The sequence below is a fragment of the Boleophthalmus pectinirostris genome, unplaced genomic scaffold, assembly GCF_026225935.1.
Source record: "Boleophthalmus pectinirostris isolate CB_2022bp ecotype Guang Dong unplaced genomic scaffold, ASM2622593v1 HiC_scaffold_7, whole genome shotgun sequence".
Taxonomy (NCBI): Eukaryota; Metazoa; Chordata; class Actinopteri; order Gobiiformes; family Gobiidae; genus Boleophthalmus; species Boleophthalmus pectinirostris.
In genome coordinates this window covers 10,261,238-10,280,642 of record NW_026571473.1, presented here as the reverse complement: position 1 = coordinate 10,280,642, position 19,405 = coordinate 10,261,238, and the positions used below count along the sequence as shown (strand labels likewise).

The 19,405-nt window shown below is 37.9% G+C and overlaps 1 protein-coding gene across 2 annotated transcripts in view; it reads left to right on the top strand.

Moving 5' to 3' along the window:
• ror1 (receptor tyrosine kinase-like orphan receptor 1) overlaps positions 1–19,405 on the top strand; it is a 206,726-nt gene that overhangs the window by 119,170 nt on the left and 68,151 nt on the right. For both annotated transcript variants that reach the window (XM_055165151.1, XM_020924654.2), the window contains one exon: positions 16,286–16,348. In XM_055165151.1, coding sequence (XP_055021126.1) covers positions 16,286–16,348 — 63 coding nt within the window. The remainder of the gene's footprint in view (positions 1–16,285; positions 16,349–19,405) is intronic.

Sequence of the window (19,405 nt, the reverse complement as noted above, 5' to 3'; positions counted from 1 at the left end):
GTATTTAAACTTGTCTATCTACATTGAAACCAGCAGGGTTTTTGCCAGGAATCCAATTTACAGGTCAGATCTGTAGAAAGGTGAACCCGATCACAGTATGATTGCATGTTTTTCAAGAGTGTTCAAGTTTTGGGCTCTAAAAATATGTAATACATGGTAGATAAAAACATTCCACACATTACAGCAGAGGTGGGACTAAGTCGTCATTTTGCAAATGTCAAGTAAGTCTCAAGTCTTTTGACCTCAAGTTCAAGTCAAGTCCCAAGTCAAATACCGGCAGCTCCAAGTCCAAGTCGAGTCTCGAGACACTGGCCCATAAGTCCAAGTCAAGTCCAAGTCGTCTGCTTTGGGCTTTAAGTCATTTCTAGTCTTTAAACCAAAGTACCAAATATACCTTAGATTTTTGCAATTTATATGAATTTTAAGCTAAATTGTACTTAAAAAGGCACATTTATATATGAATATTTATAGATTATATAAGAGTTGCAGAAATGCAAATTTTTCTTTTTTAAATGTCTTGACAAGATCTTGGTGTGAATCATTACGAACAAAAAGAATTCAGATTTAAAAGTGCTTTTCAAGTCTTCTCAAGTCACGGGCCACAAGTTCAAGTCAAGTCCCAAGTCAGTGACCTTCAAGTTAAAGTCGGCTCACAAGTCTTAGTCCATTTTATCAAGTCAAGTCTCAAGTCCTAAAAATAGTAACTCAAGTCACGACTTGCAAGTCCCCACCTCTGTATTACAGTACAAAATCCATGGAGACAAGCAGTTGAAAGGCCCCAGAAAAGTTACATAATGCAGCTTTAAATTAAACTTGAAGACCTGTAATGTAATTAGGAGAAAGAATTGTTGTAACTAACTTATCATTGACTTTATAGTTTGATTGTCTTTGGGAAGCTAGATGATTTTTCCTGAAATGTTCATTAGTCTGGTATTAAACTTCTACTACCTTTGAGGTAAGCGGGTGATGCCACTAGGTCAACTTACAATTTCAGATCCCTGGAAAGGCGATCCCAATCACAGTATAAATTCATGTTATTCATACACAAAAAATAACTGAATATATTCTAGACAAAAGTATTCCCAGACAAGTCACATATTAAACTTGAGTATTCAAATTGCCATGTCTGTTACTCTCAGAACATCAATGTGCTTTTAATAGTTTTTGTTTGGTCCCCATCCAAACTGCTGTCCCATCTACGTCCATATATGTGAAGCTGTATCCTTGAGATCAGAGAGTCTGTGCGGGCCGCTCTGATGTATCTGTCTTCCCAAAGGATTCTGGGAATGTTGGGATCCACACAGAGTACATGTCTACACCTGGGACTACGCATTCCTCTGATCCACACACAGCGCTGAGGCCTGGGCACGGTATTTTCACCATGTGAACTGTTGGCTCTTCGGATTCACTATTTGCAGTGAAGTCACGTCGAAACAGCCGAACAGCACCACGATATTTGTGTCCTAGATGTACACAGACAGACTGGCAGACTGACTGTGATCATGACAGGCTTAAATCTTCACCCGTGCAGACAGAGGGATTGGGTGGGTGGGTGAGTTTTGAGGGTTAAAGGCTATAAAATTTCATCTTCAAACATCACAACTGTCAGTTATATTATAATATTAAAAGCAAAATTTATTCATGTGAGCTTTAAGCTACGTTAGAATGTTGTTACATCATCAAAAACATACCTGGAGTTGTGTTTTGTTCATTAGTCTACATCTTCAAACCTCAGAATGTTCTGTTCCAACTTGTGATGTCATGTAGTGGTAGTTTTCAAGTTAGCAGCTACCATTTACCTTTAGTACAACATGGATGGGCAATTTTAGGGATGAAATCATCCAAATGATTCTAGTGAAGGTGAATGGGATTTAAAATTTTATTACCACATGACATCATAAAGTGGAAAAGAATGATTTCCATTTGAGATAAGAATAGATATATTGTGAGTTAAACATGTGTGAATGAAACAAAATACAACTCAGGGTATGTTTTTGATGAAGAAACATTATAACATAGATCATAAATTAGCATAATATAGGCTGTTAATGCAGTATAGCAGGGGTCATCAAACTAAGGCCCGCGGTCTGACTCCGGCCCTCCACGCCCTTTTTACTGGCTTCCCAGACTCTCTGCCCCTCACCACTTGAACTGGCTCTATGAGGGAATCCTCAAAAGTTTTCATGGCCTATTTTTTTAAAAGTTTTAAGCATCTTGTATTTTGTAGATTTTTTCAATTGTTGAAATGTTTATATTTAAATTATTATATGACGTATTTATATTTGCTGCCGAATTTTTGTCACCTGACAAACTTGAGTGACAGTGACAATCAACACAGGCACGGAGTTCTGTAGTGCAGTTAAGGACAGCAAAATGGCTCGTGTTAAAGTTTGAAAAGTTGACAGAGTGCCGAGATTTCAAAGAACAGTGGACAACCGTTTATTTTTTTGTTCAGTGTAAGGACCATGTAGTTTGTCTGATATGTAAAGAAAGTGTGGCGTTTTTCAAGGAATATAATCTGTGTTGTCAGGGTCTTACAATTCTGTTATATGGCCAACCCGACCTCGGCCCCCATCACAGTGAGGAACGATAATATGGTCCCCCGAGAAAAAAGTTTGGTGACCCCTGCAATAAAGATTTTAAGATGCAAAATATTAAACTTGCCGTCCATTCAAAAGTATTCAGAATCAGACTCAAAATAAGTTGTATTACCATTGTGAGTGAACAATAGACACTGCTCCTGACACATTTTGTAACTGTAAAGGGCAAAGTTTCACTAATGTTCCTTATAATGCAATCTAGACCACCTTAAAATGCTTTATATACAATATACCACAAACTAATACTGTGCTATGAATTTAATTAAAATCGATATTGAAATTTAGTCATTTCTACTCGTTTTTCGTCAACTTTGTTTTTTTTAATCGAGGGGGTTACAGCCAATCCTACATCGAATCCAGTCTGTCAGTAAAAGCTGTGTGGTTTGGCGCCGAGTTCAGACTTTAGTGGAAGAAATTTGACTGTTTTGTGTTAAATGGTTATGATTAAATGCCTGTAGTGTTCATGTTCAGGAAATTAATATTGAAAGGCATTTTTATTTGCTTTTAATAAGACAAAAGAAAATCAAATTGAAACTCTTGTTCTCATTTGTGAAATCGCCCAGACCTACCACAAACCGTACTCGATCAAAGGACATTCTGTGCTTCTCTGGTGCAGTCAGTGCCATGTACTGATACTTTGGAGCTGACGTCATTGACATTCCTAGGTGGTGTGATGCTAAGTGAAGGCACTGCTTTGTTTGAAGCTCCGTTACTCAAGTTATGCTTTAATCTGAGCTTTGTTTGAACCCAATCTGACAAAAAAATGACTTAATTGAAACTACAACTGGTGAGCTGATTTGTTCTGAGTTTTCATCTTAAAACTTTTTTTTTTACAGCGTTTGTTCATGTGCGTATTATGTCACCACGGTAACGCCTAAACATTCCACCAATAGAGATACATGTCGAACTCCCCCAACGTGATATCACTGCAGAGTATCGATAGACGAGATGTGATGACTACATTCACATTCCCCGGTCTTTTTCAGCCTCACAAACGTCTACCGCTGCAAATTACGTCAACCTCTTGAGTCTTTATCTATCTATCTCCCCTTGAAGCGATCCGTTTTCTCGTAAACTGAGCGGCGTGTACCATCTCCCTCTCTCGCGCACTTGTACCGGACTGTCACATAGGAACAGATGAGCTGCGCAGTAGGTGGTAACATAGTCCACATTCCTAACTTGTGTGCTTACATCCCTCGTAACCAGAGCCCATGGGGGAGCCTCACCCAAAATGGTCCGAGCAGGCCTTATCCATCAGCTGGGTTGCATTGCGTTACAGAAACAACACGGGTTAGTTCATTAACCTGCTAACCCAAGAAACTCCACGCCATATGACAAGACATCTGCAGTGCGAGAAATATCCAGTTCGTACAAGCCAGAAGCATTTTAAACCACCATGATTAATATAAACTAACAATCTCCAAGTGTAGCTAATTCTTCTTTGAAAGTGATCTGGGTGAAATCAGTTTTATTGGCCGTGGATCTAAACAAGAGCTAATTTTGAATTTGTTGCGCTTTTGGTGTGAATAGTGCGTATAGTTGGGGTTGCGTGGGTTTTTGTGGTAGTTTCATGTTTCACCATATTCTAAACACTGGGTTTTTGAACTGGGGACTATTATTTTTTCTGTAAACTTCTGCTAACAATTGAAAGAAGATAAAATGTTTGTCTGTGTATATCAGTGAAGATTGGTTACAGGTTAGTATAAGGTCTTGTTGTGTTCCAAGCCTACGTGAAGGTGCATTGTGTAACTTTTCCGGTGGAGAATTCTTAACCTGCTTGTTTCTATGGATATGTCGTTGCGCTGCCTAGATTGTTCCACAGTAGGATATGACTATTTGGGTGTATAATCAACAAAACGGTGGCACGGCCTTGGCGACACACCCAAAATAAAATAAAATATTGCTTTTGCTCCAAATATGACAAGTAAATCCCCTTGGTTACGTGCTGGAAAGAGTTGTTCGGCGTGTCACCACCACAAATGTCAGAGATCAGCTCCCTGGCATTCACAAGAGCCTGTACTTACATCATCACAGTACAGCGTATAGTAGCCACACTCTTCAGATGGGACCAAAGAATGTGGGAGAGACAGAAGTCAGAGGAGCCTCGTCCCTGGGAGAGAATTCTGGGAGAAGTGACAAGTTGCAGTTGACAAGGTTGTTCTTAGCACTCACCACCGTCTGTCAGGTTTGTCCTCAAGATTTTTTAAAGGTTCTATATTCAGCTATTTTCTTATCTATGGGCTGAGTTCTTCTCTCAGAAAACACTCCACCTTCCAACTTGTGATATCATGTGGTAATATAGGAAGTCTTCCACTGTGTTTTTAAACTCATACACCTTCCCTATAATCATTTGGATGATTTCAGATCTGGAATTGCAAATCTCTAGCCAGGCTGGCGCCAACTAGTACCTCTGCTCAATTTAATTTCTCTCCAGCAACTAGGTCAGGAATTGGAATACACTAGACGGTTTGAAAGAACCACAGAAGTGCGAGTTCAGGCACCAGCCAATCAGCGAAGAGCCGTATATTCTGTGTTGGCAACGATTCCCGAGATCGAGGATTTAAAGCTGGAACCAAAAGAATGTTTGGTGAATTTGATCAAGGGATAAAGACATTATTGCCCTTCTTCCTGTGGGATTTGAGAAAAGCTTAATATACCAGTTAGCCCCGTAAGTGGCACATTACATACATCACAACCAAATAGCAGTGACTGATTAAATAAAATTTTTTTTAAAAACTGCCTGCCGTCGAGTGAACGAATCATAACGCTGTGAGGTCAGACGGTTTCCACAAAGTGAAATTGAAATGAAATCAGAATTGCAGTTTGAACTGTTATAAAAATCGAATTCATTATTTGAGACTATTCAGTAATTTCTTCTATAAAACACCGAATATCTCTAGTCTATTTTAAACCTCTTCACAAGCATTCAAATGTTTAATTTATAGGTCTAGAAAATTCACTCTTAATCCTGAAAAAAGGCTACACAATTGCAATTTGAAAAATCTGCAGTTAGTTTTTTCTCTCTAACAACCTTAGTTTGACTCCTCAATATATTTCTAGTGTTGATTGATTTTAAATGATAGTAGCATCTAATTCATGTTTTGTAGTATTTCTGTTTATATTTTTTCATCTGTTCATAAAAGTAATGAGTAAGTAATTCCAACATACTGCATTAATTCATCCAGCAGTATGTTTGTGATTAGAAACCATTTACCCTAAACTCTGCAATGAAAAATATTTGCGCTAAAAGTATTCCCAAACTGTACTTGAGTGTCTCACATTACCCAAATCCTCAAGTTTTTGGAAAGTCCCAAAACACCTGGTCAGTCCAAATGCGATTAACCTTTGTCTGCTTTGTTATCAGTCTTTTTATGCAAGTATGTTTAGTAATTTGACCGCTTTTCTAACTTTTTTTTCTAGCCTATTGTTCAGGTTGGGGTAAAAACCTTCAACACGCAACATCCTGTTCGCTTATTTTGACCCCTCTCCCCTCCTGTACCCTCTGATTCTCGTCCTCTAGGGTTACACTGCAGGACATAGCAGTAGTTCCTCTGTTCTTTGGTCTATGTTGCCGTTCGCTGATGTGGGACTGCTTTACGCTCCACTTGTTTGTGGGAACAGACACCTGCACACACTTAAAGCTCACAGGTGCTGCCAGAGAAAAACACTGCCCCACACGCATTTCCACATCATTAGCTCTTTTGCTTTAGCTCAAGCAATGTTCTGCTTATGTGGACTGTGTGTACTGTACTTGTAGCAAAGTGATGGGGCATATCCATGGGTTTCAGATTGATGAGTTATTAGAGCTGTTGCCATAGTGATTAACTATTTAAAAACTAAACATTGATCTTTCAAGGTGCATTGTGTAACTTTTGAATGTTCCACAGTGCAACATTAAACAGATCTACCTTGCATTTATTCAGTTACAGGTGATTTTAAAGCTCAAAAATAACCCGAAAACAGGCTTTCTGACTGAGCGGGGTCGCGTCTCCAAAGATCTGGCTTGTAACTTGCTCTAGTTTGGTCTTCATGAACATAGAAAGGTTTAATGCCATACCGTGAAACATTCCAGACAAAGCAATGGAGAAAAGCGTTTGACGGACCTTCCACCAAAAAAGCTACACAGTGTGCCTTTAAATGGGAAAAGTTCTTAAAAATTTTGCGTTTAACAGAAAGTTGAAACTCATTAATCATTAAGAAGTTCCCGATACGATACATACCTTGATACATAAACCACAATACGATACATATCTCGATACAGTGCACTTTCGATTTGATACGATATGTTTTAAATCGATTCGATACCGTACAGTAAAAAATAATGGCTAAATCATGGCTGTGATACTAAAACCATGTCTTGTGAAAAGTGAAACACACCCATTTTAATCCTCAAAACAGTAAAAATGTCAGATGTGCTGCCTCTAAACAAGCAACAAAACTGTAGCTGTGTAACAAAATAATTTAGTAAAATATACCAAAAAACACTATTGGCGATATATTGATACAGCAGCATGATATCAATACTGTATCATCACATTAAACAATACGATATATCGACATTCCGATATTTTTGCACACCCCTGTATAACAATTTGTTATTAAGTGTAATTGCAATGCATTATGGGATTGAGTGGCTGTCCTGAAAGCTGTAGTTTTGCCAACATATACAGTACAGATGTATTTATAATGTGAATGTAAAATAAAAAATAAAAATAATGTTTTGCCAACACACTGGATCTCTTTCCAAGCCCATAACAACAGAATTTTGTGTCTAAAATAAGATTTACTACAGATAATTCACCTTTCTATATAAATGTTTCCGATGCCTGAGGCGGCACATGGTATAAAATATGGAAAACTTATAACATTATTGTAAATATAAATGTAGTGTGTAGTTATTGTGCATTCATAACAATACTCAATGGATTTCACTGTAAAATGTATTAATTTGAAAATATATGTGTATTTTTGCATCTTCAACCTGCTGATCTTTAGGTCTGAGCATGTGTAATCATTGACAGAAACCCGTTTTTACAATAAATATATATACGCATATTTATCCATATATGGTCAGATATAGCTAGTTTTATTGCGTGCTTATATTTCTAGTGTATCCCTGGACAATATCTTCTTTAAAAAGCTTTTGAAACGTGATCCAGGTCTAACCGTATATTTCTGGCCTATAAAACACACAGTGACTTCCCATCTGTCTGTAGCCCATCAGTCAGTGCTGTGAAGTCCAGCTTGTATATTTCTCCAGTTCTTTAAATGAGAGCGTATAAAAAGTCTGGCCAACACAAACCTCCACTTTACTCTGTGGGAAAGACGCCGATTCTTAAAAAGCATATTTTACGACACCCTAAGTTCACACTGGCTTCCATTCACCTCCTATAGTTACTTACTTGTCTTTTCAGATACTTTTTTCCATGTCTTCCTCCCTGTATTTATCCCTACTCCGCTTCTCCAGCCTGTCCTTAACTTTTTGGCAAGAAAATGTCCGATTCTCTTAAAACCCTGTCCGTGATCCAGCATAGTAACTTTCCGATGGTTTTCCAGGCTTAATCCCATTTGCCGTAATAAGTCATTTAGGCAGTTGGAACTCCGAGCGGATCTTGAAACTGGCTTTTTGAGAATTGTTGATTTATTGTTTATTCTTCGGTAGGTTATAAGCAGAGAGAGATGTTCACGTAAGAGCCTTAATGCTTCCCTTTAGACCACAGAGACAAATGGGACATAAAACGGTGGTTCTCAGTAAGGAAGTTGCGCTTAAGTTTTGACTTTTCGTACGGTTTCTTATCTCTGCTCATTCATCTTCCGCGTTGTTGATGTATCGCCATGACAATGCTGCGGTGTGAAAATGGCGGGTTGGAGGCACTTCCAGATGACCCCTGAGTGAGGGCAATGTTCCAGTTAATAGAACATGGGGAGGATCCTGGACCAGAGCCTAATAATAGTGGGAGAATTTAATGTAGCTGTACTGTGGAAGCAGCTGGAAAAAGGTTTTTTTGAACAGAGCAAGCTGGATATAATTTAGCATTTTTTTACTTTTTCACTTTACATTATTAAATTCATTTTATTTTTTGATATTTGAATTGTTTTTGGGACTCTGCATGATGACACTCAAGGTTAAATGCTATTTCCATTGCCTCTCAATTCACAATAATAAAACACCTAACTGTCCCTCATTTCATTTCATTTTGTGTGTTGTTTATACTAGTGTCATAAAATGCTACTACTATGTAAAATTTTAAGTAAAAAATCTGCGTGCATACTGTGAAGCAAAAGTGTGTAAAATTCGACTGAAATTCGAATTCAACTATGCATGCCAGACGGCCAGGTGGTGACGCTAGGTGGTGATGTATGTGACGTAAACGTGTACGCGACGTGAGCAGATCTGACCAGAGTTTTGCGTCTTGGGCAATGTAGATGGAAATGCTACGATGGAGTGTATTCAACTTTTCCACTCTGGAGGGTGGTTTAAAATTTTTGCGTTTTTAAGCCCCAAAACGCCCTCACCATCTAAACGAAAAGCACTTCCAATAAAATATTTTGTTGTTTTTACCCGCAAGCATCCTCATGTGCCCTAAAAACTTGACCCATGCGCCAATGTTGAAAAAAAAAAAAGTAAGTATAATTTTGACCATGGCCCATTACTAACCATAACTTGATTTTTATTTTTATTTAAGCTACTATGTAACTTTTGGGTGGGAGTACGTCACCTGCTTGTTTCTATGGATATGTCATTGCTCTGCCTGGAATGTTCCACGGTATAACATTAAACCGCTCTAACTTACATTTAATGAATTACAGGTGGTTTTATATCTGAAAAATATCTAGAAAAACAGGCATCCTGACTGTGAGCAGGGTTGCCTCTCCACAGATCTGACCCGTAACTTGTTCTAGTTTGGTCTCCATGTTGATTAAACTTAAACACCATACTGTGAAACATCTGAGATAAAGCAATAACTTCTTGGAGACAAACATTTGATGGACCCTCCTTCAGAAAAGTTACACAATGCACCTTTATTTAATATATGTGATTAAAACTTTTGCACAGAACTACACAGCAGCTTATTTTGAAATCCAGATGAAGCCATTTTCTCTTTCTCCTTCTCACAGACTGCATAAAAAAGTCTGTGCTCCTCCTCCCTCTCTCGTCTTCTTCAGTCCCATGTGCGGCAGTGACAGTTTGAGTCTGAGTGCTGCTCAGTGTGACTTTTATCATCAGGAGCCAAACGCCGCTGGACCCTGATCAGAGACGCTCTCATGGAACAGTGTGTGAAAAGATCTCATGTCTAGACAGCCACGTTTCTCTGTTTGTGGCTCATTTTACTGCTATTGTGGAGAGAAGTAGCAGTCCGTGCAGTGTGGTTTTTCCCTGGGACAAAAGCTTTTATTTTATTTTCACACCAACTTTTTTTCATGAAATGAGCTATTATAATTTAGGTCACTGCTTTTGGTGCAATACTACTTCTATTACCACTATTGCTTCCACTGCTGTTAATACTGCTAATTATTCTGTTACTACTACTACTACTACTACTACTACTACTACTACTACTACTACTACTACTACAGTAATTGCCAGTGCTACTATATTGCTGCTACTGCTCCTCTTCCTACTACTACTAATGTTCCTCCTCGTTCTACTACTACTACTACTACTTCTCCTACTACTACTACCACTACTGCTGCTACTGTTCCTACTACTTCTGCTACTACTGCTACTACTACTACTTACTACTACTTACTGCTACTACTACTACTACTACTACTACTACTACTACTACTACTACTACTACTTACTACTACTTACTACTACTTACTACTACTACTTACTAATACTACTGCTTATCACTACTACTACTACTACTACCACTGCTGCTGCTACTGTTCCTACTACTACTTCTACTTCTACTACTGCTACGACGACTACTACTACTACTACTACTACTACTACTACTACTACTACTACTACTACTACTACTACTACTACTACTACTACTACTACTACTACTACTACCACTACTATTACTACTACTACGACTTCTTACTACTAATACGACTTCTTACTACTACTACGACTTCTTACTACTTCTTACTACTACACTTCTTACTACTACTACTTCTTACTACTACTCATTGGTACTACTTCTGCTACTGCTACTTGTACTACTACTGCTGCAGCAGCTGCTGCTCATGCTGCTACTACTACTACCACTACCACTACCACTACTGCTAATACCACTACCACTGCCACTACTTCGACTACTCCCTCTATTGCTACTCCCTGGAGCTTTCTTGTTGCTATGTAAGCATCCTCTCTGGCTGCCCTCCCAGATCAAAAATTTAATTTCCATGTTTAAATATTTAAACTTCAATATTTTTATTTTCTAAACAAAAACACAACTGCCCTCACTTGACATTCTACTGTATATATTTTAAACTAAACCTCCATCCACTGTGCTGTTTTAAGATGACCGCTCTCTGCCAATACCAAAATGTCCTGAGACGTTTGAACACATCACCTTTGACAGCCAATGGAAACCGTATGCACAACCATGAGAGGGAGGCTGTGCTACTTTTCTTTGAAGCTTCTCGGAGGGAAATTGAGTTCAGCATTTTTGACAGCTGAGATAATGGCCATTCTAATGTAAAACCAATGAGGAGAGATGGTATCGGAGCGTGTAGGGTCTGGGGAAGGTTACTGGTGAATGTTCTATGAAACGCAGACAAGAGGCTAAAAGTCCTCTTGGCTTCAGAAACAGCGTGAAATATGGAGTTGGACGCATGATAATAAAGTGAAATAGGATTTTAGAAGGAAATTATATTAAAGGTTCAGTGCCCAGTTCAATCAACTTTGGCAGTGGATAGTAGTAACTAGTGTCTACTTAAGTATATTTGGGAGTACATGCACTTTTAAACACAGAAAACATCAAATGGAATCATGGAATCATAGCAGTTACCATACCTGCAGTAGTAATAATTAGAAAACATAATAATAGATGTAGCAGTCCAAGCTGTAAACTGTAGTATTAGCTGCAAAAATATTGATTGTACCGTATTTTTTGGATTGTAAGTGGTACTTTTTTTCCTAATTTGGGTGGTCCCCCTGTTCAAATTTTCACACTGACAGCCGCGAGAGTACGCTCTAGGCTTGTGTACTCCTGTACCACTGTCACTTCGTACTTTACAGCACATGTCAGCTGCTGAAGAAAGAGAAAGAGCCACTGTTCTGTCTGGTATTATGTCACTCGATCGCACCATTACTTCTGTATCGCTGACAATTTGAAATTTAAACAAACATAAAGACAACTGAAATCATCCTGTCAGGATTCAGAAATGGCCAGAATAATTCTAACTGGAGCTGATGCTAAGTCTGGAGACAGCTACGCAGAAGAGGAAGCGGCGCTCTGTTTACCTTCGGAGGTCACAGAGTTGCTGAGAAGTGATACAGGATGAAGAATTCAATGGATTTAGGGATTTGGAATGAGATGGAGAGTTTGGTAAATTTGTTATGTTCTGTCGTTTATGCTATAGTTATCTGAAGAACTGTTCATATGTGACGTTAATAACTTGCCTTTCAAAATGTCGGTTTCTGGTCTCTGATTTTATAAAATAAATTTCCCCCCCAAAAAGGTGACTTATAGTCCGCTGCGATTTATATGTTTTTTTCTTCTTCATCACGCATTTTTTGGCTGGTGCGACTTATACTCCAGAGCGACTCCGAAAAATACGGTAGTTAGTTTCAAGTGTACTTAGATTAAACTTTGCAGTATTTCTACTTCGACTCAAGTAGTAGAATTTTTAGGCCTATTTCTTGATACACATTTAACAGTGCACTTGCTGCTTTTTTCTTTGGAAATTATTATTAGGGAAATTATTTTCTTTGGAATGTTCCACAGCATGACATTACCTATTTATTATTTTACTTTTATCCAGTTCAATTACAGTTGTTTATTGTTAAAACACCATGCCCTGATTTGTCTCCATGAAGATATATCAGTTTAATGCCATATTGTGGAACAGTTCATGTAAAGCAAAGATATCTCCATTGATACATGCACCAGAAAAGTTAACATACAGTACTATTTTTTTGACCCCATCACCCTTCACTCTTAATAGTATTAAACCCAATGGAGTGTCTCAGGCCTCCTTTAACATATGGTGAATGATCTGAATTAGGAACATGAGGTAATTAATGGACACAGACCACAAAGGCAACAATTGCTGATTTGAGCTGACTGGAGCTAAGTTAGGCCTCTATTTTTGGTCTTGTTAACAAACTGATCTAATGCAATTGCTTCCTTGTGTCACCACATTACAAAGCTAATCTCAAAATTACCTACAAATTCATTCCAGATATGTATAGGTCATATCTGAATCTGCTTCAATTTTGGTGTATTTTTGAACAAGGTACAGTTTTTTTTTTATTAGTGTTATGTTTAAGGGCCCGTATTACGCTATTTTCCTCGTCACAAACATACCTGTAGTTGTGTTTTGTTTGACACGCACATCCTGCATATTTAAGCTGAGTTCTTTTCTCAAGCTGAAAATACTTTGTTCCACCTTGTGATGTCGTGTGGTAATACAGGAAGTGTTCCAGTGTGCTTTTAAACTCCACACACCATCACAAGAATCATTTGGATCATTTCAGCCCTGGAATTGCCGATCTCTTCTAAACAAAAGGTAAAGAGAAACTGTTAACTACTTTTCATGACATCACAAACTGGAACAGAGCATTTTGAGCTTTAGAGATGTAGACAAATGAATAATAAAATGTTACTCAAACATGCGTGGATAAAACAAAACACAACTCCAGGTATGTTTTTGAAAAGGTAATATATCCACATGGCTTAAAGCTCACAAGAGTCAGTTTTGCATAGTATTGGACCTTTAATCCATGAAGTGACCTACATCTTCACACCTCCGCCCCGGCTTGTACTTGGTGAAGTATTTGGAGCATTGGCCCAGAACAGAGCTGTCTCACCTTGGGCCCATGCAGCCAAGTCAAAACAGTGTCTGGAGGCAGTCTATTTGGCACCATAACAAAACTGCACTGTATACTCAAAACATTTAGGCAGATTTTTATAGTCGGTGCCATTTGTTACACACAGTCTTCTTGTACACATTCTTTGCCACATGATTTAATTAATTTATTAACGATCAATTGCCTGGAAGTTGTGGTTACAATTTTTATTTTTGTTGTTGTTTATGGGGAACTGTTTTTGTGTTCAAAAACCTAATCATTTTCTGTGTTTGGATAATATTTAGAAAGGATTCATACAGAAAGTGTAATTTGTTCACATGGATTTTGATGACTTCACTAAAAACATGCATAACAAAGGCTATTAATTTGTAAATTTAAGTTCTGACTTAAATGGTTCTTATTACTCTTAATGCTGTTATCACATGCAGGGAAAGTAAATATTACAAAAAATAAAAATCCTTTTGGTGCTTTTATTTTGACTGCCATTAACTACTACTAAAAGCTGTGCTATGTCACTTTCTCTTTTTAATTTCATGAGGATTATTTATGTTTTTATTTGTTTTTAATGTGATTTTAATGTATTTCTTATTCTGTAAAGCACTTTGAATTACTTTGTGTACGAATTGTGTTATACAAATAAACTGTGTTATACAAATAAACTTGCCTTGCCTTGCCTGCCTACTAAGGCTACTACTAGTACTATCTCTACTACAACTACTGTTAATACTGCTACTTTTGCCAGCCTATCCCAGAACAGCTGTGGTTACAGAAGTACATGTGGTTACATGAATAATGACCATACAATGTAGCTTTCCTGTATTTATTTATTCAGATATTCCCTTGAGATCATCGACTGTATAAAGAAGTGAACTAAGGGAGTGTGACGTCACTCCCAGTGTCCGGCTCAAGTCAAATGAGTCTCAGGAGGCTAGCAGTTACAGGGGTTAATTTGGAACCCACGATCCTGTAGAGTGGGTTAATACGAACATTTTAAGACCAAAATGACGAGGCTCACTGCAGCAGTTATCGAGAGAGGAGTGACAATTTTTCAATGTAACTTCAGTTGGAGCTGGAAGTGCACCCATGTTCTCTTCCTATTTGGAACTGTCCATTTTACAGTCTATGCTTAAAATGCAGAATCTCTTTGACACTGAGTCCGTGCATGTAAAGCACAGTTATTTTGGTGCATTTATAATCATAATATTGCCTCACAAATTCACTCTCTTTTTTTGTATTAACACCCATATAGCAGCATAACTCAGAATATCCAGGGTGGAGCGCTTGACTGTCTCCTTGCGTAACAGGTGCAGAGGCCTGAACAGCTTATGTCCAGCTTATGTCCAGGCCTCAGTGCACACAGTAGCCCCTTACACAGCAGCACGTGTGAAGAGCCACATTATCACCCAATTAGTCTGACCCCGAGTGAGGCCCAGCTCCACTCCTCTGCCCTCTCCTCTCTCTCTCCCCACAACCCACCAGCACTTACAAATGCGTGTTTATATACCTGTTTTTGCATATGTATGTTTATGTATATACAGTATACGGCCCCAGTTGGCTGCCGGCCTGCTCCTCATTCATCATGTCACCACAAACATATGGAAAAGCCCTGGGAGGAGACATAAAAGTGCTTGTAGAGTGTTGAGTGGCCCAAATAGCAAATAGCTGAAACAATGAGTTGTTTAGTGTGAATCTTTTAGTGCAAAGTGGTTGATGGTTCTATTCTGTCTTCTGTGGAGTGAGGAGAAACAAACTGGCCTGTTGGGAGATGCTTAAAATGTGTGGCAAGATTGCTTATATTGTTGGAGTTGTACCTGTTTTTTACAGTCTTAAAAACATGAAAACAGAATTAGTTCTTTTTCAGTGGTTTGTTAGCCTGATTCATCAGCCGGTTTCACTTTGTGGAAACTGTCTGACCTCGCAGCATTAGGATACATTCGCTTGACTGTAGACGGGTACTTTTTTAATTTAACCAATCACTGCTATTTGGTCGTGATGTATGTAATGCGCCGGAACACTCAGTGGTGTCCAAGTAATTGCCGGCACAACAGCAAACAAAGCAGAGAGTGAACATGTCTGTCAACGATCATTGTTATTTCTGCGAGGTGAACTTGCAAATTACAGGTGTAATAAAAAATGTGAAGTTTGTGTTTGACAAAGGAAGTCCAAATGAGGATAGCGTATGCAGTCTGCTATTGCAACTCGGGTTGATTCAGCTCTTCGCTGACTGGCTGGTGTGCGGTCTGCAACTTCTGGGGATCTTGCAAACCATCTAGTTTATTCTGATTTCTGATCTAGTCTCTGGAAAGAAATAAAATTGAGCGGAGGCATTAGGTGGCACCAGCAGTGGTCCAAAGTTATTCCTCACTTACCTTGTGCATTCAGAGCATCCTGAATATTAACCACAATGAGTTTATGAGTGCTTAAAATATATGTACTGACTGAGCCAAGACAAATTTTGCTCAAATACATGGAAAAATTGGGTACAGGGCCTAATTTAAGCTCTTAAGCAATACAGTGTGTACAACAAAGTAACCGAATTATGCAAGAATGTCCGTTGTATAAAATGGAAAATAACTGTTCCAGGTTAAAATAAAAAAGTTAATAATGCCTAACGTGCGTGCATTTTTCTTCCTGCTTATGCACATTTTAGTAAAGTACAGTTTGTTAATAGATTCTTTGTTGTTTCTGTTTTCAGGGTCTGATGTGCCCCAAGACCACAGTGTGTTGGCTGCTGCTTCTTGGAATACCTCCAGTGATGGTAATGGATACACACGCACACACACACACACACACACAAACACCCAGACACATGGACGTACATACACGCACACATATATACAGTACATTATTACGAGGCTTAAATCTGGGATACCTAATTTTCCAACCGTGAAAGAAGGAAGTTGGTATTTAAATCTGTTTAAAACTTTGTAGCTCTCGCAAACCCCTTTGGCACATCTAATATTCCCATGCCTGCTTTTTTTTCTTTTTTTTACGCTGGGAAGTGAAGCAAGAGTGGACCACCATAGTACAGCCAATCAATTCTCTTCTCTCTTTTTTACCAATTTTGTACGAGTCAGGAAGTTTGACTCGTACTTTTGTGGATATGCGAAGTGGGCTTTCAACAAAACAAAGAGAGCTAAAAAACAGGACAACAGAGAATCAGAGGAATCCCAGGAGAAAGGGTGTAACTATTCCTTACATGGCTGGTGTTTCTGAAAAAGTACAGAGGATTTTCAGACAACATGAGATCCCAGTATATTTCAAACCTACAAACACTTTAAGACAGAAACTGGTCCAAAACACCGAGCCACAAAAAAAGCAATGTGGTCTACTCCATTCAGTGGAGTGAAGACTGCAGTGAGAGCTACATTGGAGAAACAAAACAGCCACTTCACAAGAGGATGTACCAACACAGACGAGAGAGCAATAGTGGACCAAAGTCTGTGGTACATGTCCACCTAAAAGCCACGGGCCACTCCTTTGAGGACAGTGAGGTACAGATTTGAGCCAGAGAAAAGGATTGGTTTGAGAGGGGGTTTAAAGACGCTATTTTTGTTAAGAAAGTGAATCCTTCTTTAAACAGAAATGGAGGACTTGGACACCATCTATATCCTAATTACAACTCCATCCTTAAACCTAAATCAAAACAAACATATAAAAAAAAATAGGGATAGACAGCTCAGGCCCAGAGGTGTGAAAGCTCTATTATGGCTCTGAATGATTCTGCAAATATGACCCCACACTCAGTGCAGTTCAATAGGAACTAACTCACTAACTGAAACTGTAAACAAGTAGATGTGTTAGTTTCAAAGTAGTTCCGCTATAGTTAGTTCCTTCCCTCAGACAGACATAAGGAAGTATCCACCTGCATTTTAACCAGAAGTGAAAAAGCAGCTTGGATGAACTGCGAAATATATTCGACCAAATAAACTTTTGTCCACTTGACAAATAGAATTTCTCCTTTTGCCAAGAAGTTTGACAGATCGAGGCAGACATTGTGGTTTGATTTTGTAATACAGCTTTATTATGTCAACACTTTGCAGTATTATTTTTTAGTGAAAGTAAAAAAACAAAAAAATATACATTGTTTTCCTCAATGTTATTAAGTAATCATATGAATTTTGATTAGACTTAGCACTTAGATGTAGACAAACTTTATTGATCCACAAGGGAAATTATTTGGACACAGTAGCTCACACATCACAATAAATATAATAACAAAGAGCAAAAATGTAAAAGGTAAAATAATTCTGAAGAAGTAGCAAAAAAAGATGGCAAGAGACAGGTGTCAAATAAGACATAAGTATTTAAATGTAAATGCACAAGTAAAAAATTGTCATGATAATTACTATAGTGACTTATCATTCAATACATTTTACTACTCAGTACATTTTAAAGGCGCACTTTGCAACTTTTTGGTTCTACCTTACACGTATCCAGTCACAGATGGTTTTATAGCTCAAAAATGCTTTGAAAAACAGGCATTCTGACTATGAGCAGGGTCGCCCCTCCACAGATCTGACCTGTAACTTGGTCTATTTTGGTCTCCATTAAGATAGAAAGCTTTAATACCATACTGAGAAGCATTCCAGATGAAGCAATAACATCTCCATAGAGAAAAGCATTTAACGGACCCTTCACCAGAAAAGTTACACAATGCGCATTTATACTTGCTATTTTTCTGTACTACTATAAGATTTGAGCTGTAGACGGTTGAATACACAACCTCTGTGACTGATGAAGTGTTTTATTTATTTACTGAAGTTTATGTTCATTAACAAATCTGTAAATATAGAATAGTTTTTAGGAGGGAAATCCTGTTTATTATCTCAGTAGCTTAACGGCTTTTAATATTATCATTCATTTATCATTTATATTTTCTTCAGCAATTTATCATACTTCAAATTTTGACAGGCCTGCCTTAAGCATGTAAAATATATAGCAACAGCAGTTAGTCATGTACTTAACTAAATGTGTTCACTGACCTGCCCAGCTTAGCCACTCCTCTACATTTACAAATCTTCCTTGAAATAACAAGCTTTTCCAGACTATCAGATCCATCTTGTCCTCCTCCTCTGGGCACCGCTCTCACACAAAGATGCCCTTTCCAGACTCTAACCTAATTCAACCTGACATTTATTTATTCCGTTATTTATTCTATCATGTGGTTTGCTTTGCTAACTGCATCTCATCCCTACTACCACATCTGCACCAACAAACTCTGTACGTTTAAAGGTGCACTATGTAACTTTTCTGGTGAAGGGTCTGACACCTACTTGTCTCCATGGATATGATTTGCCTGTGAATCTTCTCTGTAGCTTTATAGGTCCTATATAACACAAAATGGATTCTTGTGAGCTTTAAGCCATGTTATAATGTTGTTACGTCCCCAAAAACATACTTGAAGTTGTGTTTTGTTTCATTGACATGTGTGTAACATTTTATCATTAGTCTGTCAACATCGCCAAAGCTCAAAATCACCTTGTGATGTTTGCGATACTTTTAAGTTCTACTGTTTACCTTTAGTTCAGTACAGCAGGAAAATTATTAATCATTAATCAAAATTATTCCAGTGAAGGTGTATGGTATGGAAGATAATTTGTTCCATCAGATTTTACATTTTAAATACTTTTTAGTTTCTTATTTTGGATTTTTTAATTCTGAAAAAAGATGTTTGAATTATTTTTATTCTGAATATTGTTTGCTGAAATTTTAAGAATAATTTTTCAAAATATAAAACACCTTTTAAATATTCAGCACATATATTTTCAAGCTCTCAAATTCAACAATCAAAATTCAGAGTGTAAAATTCACT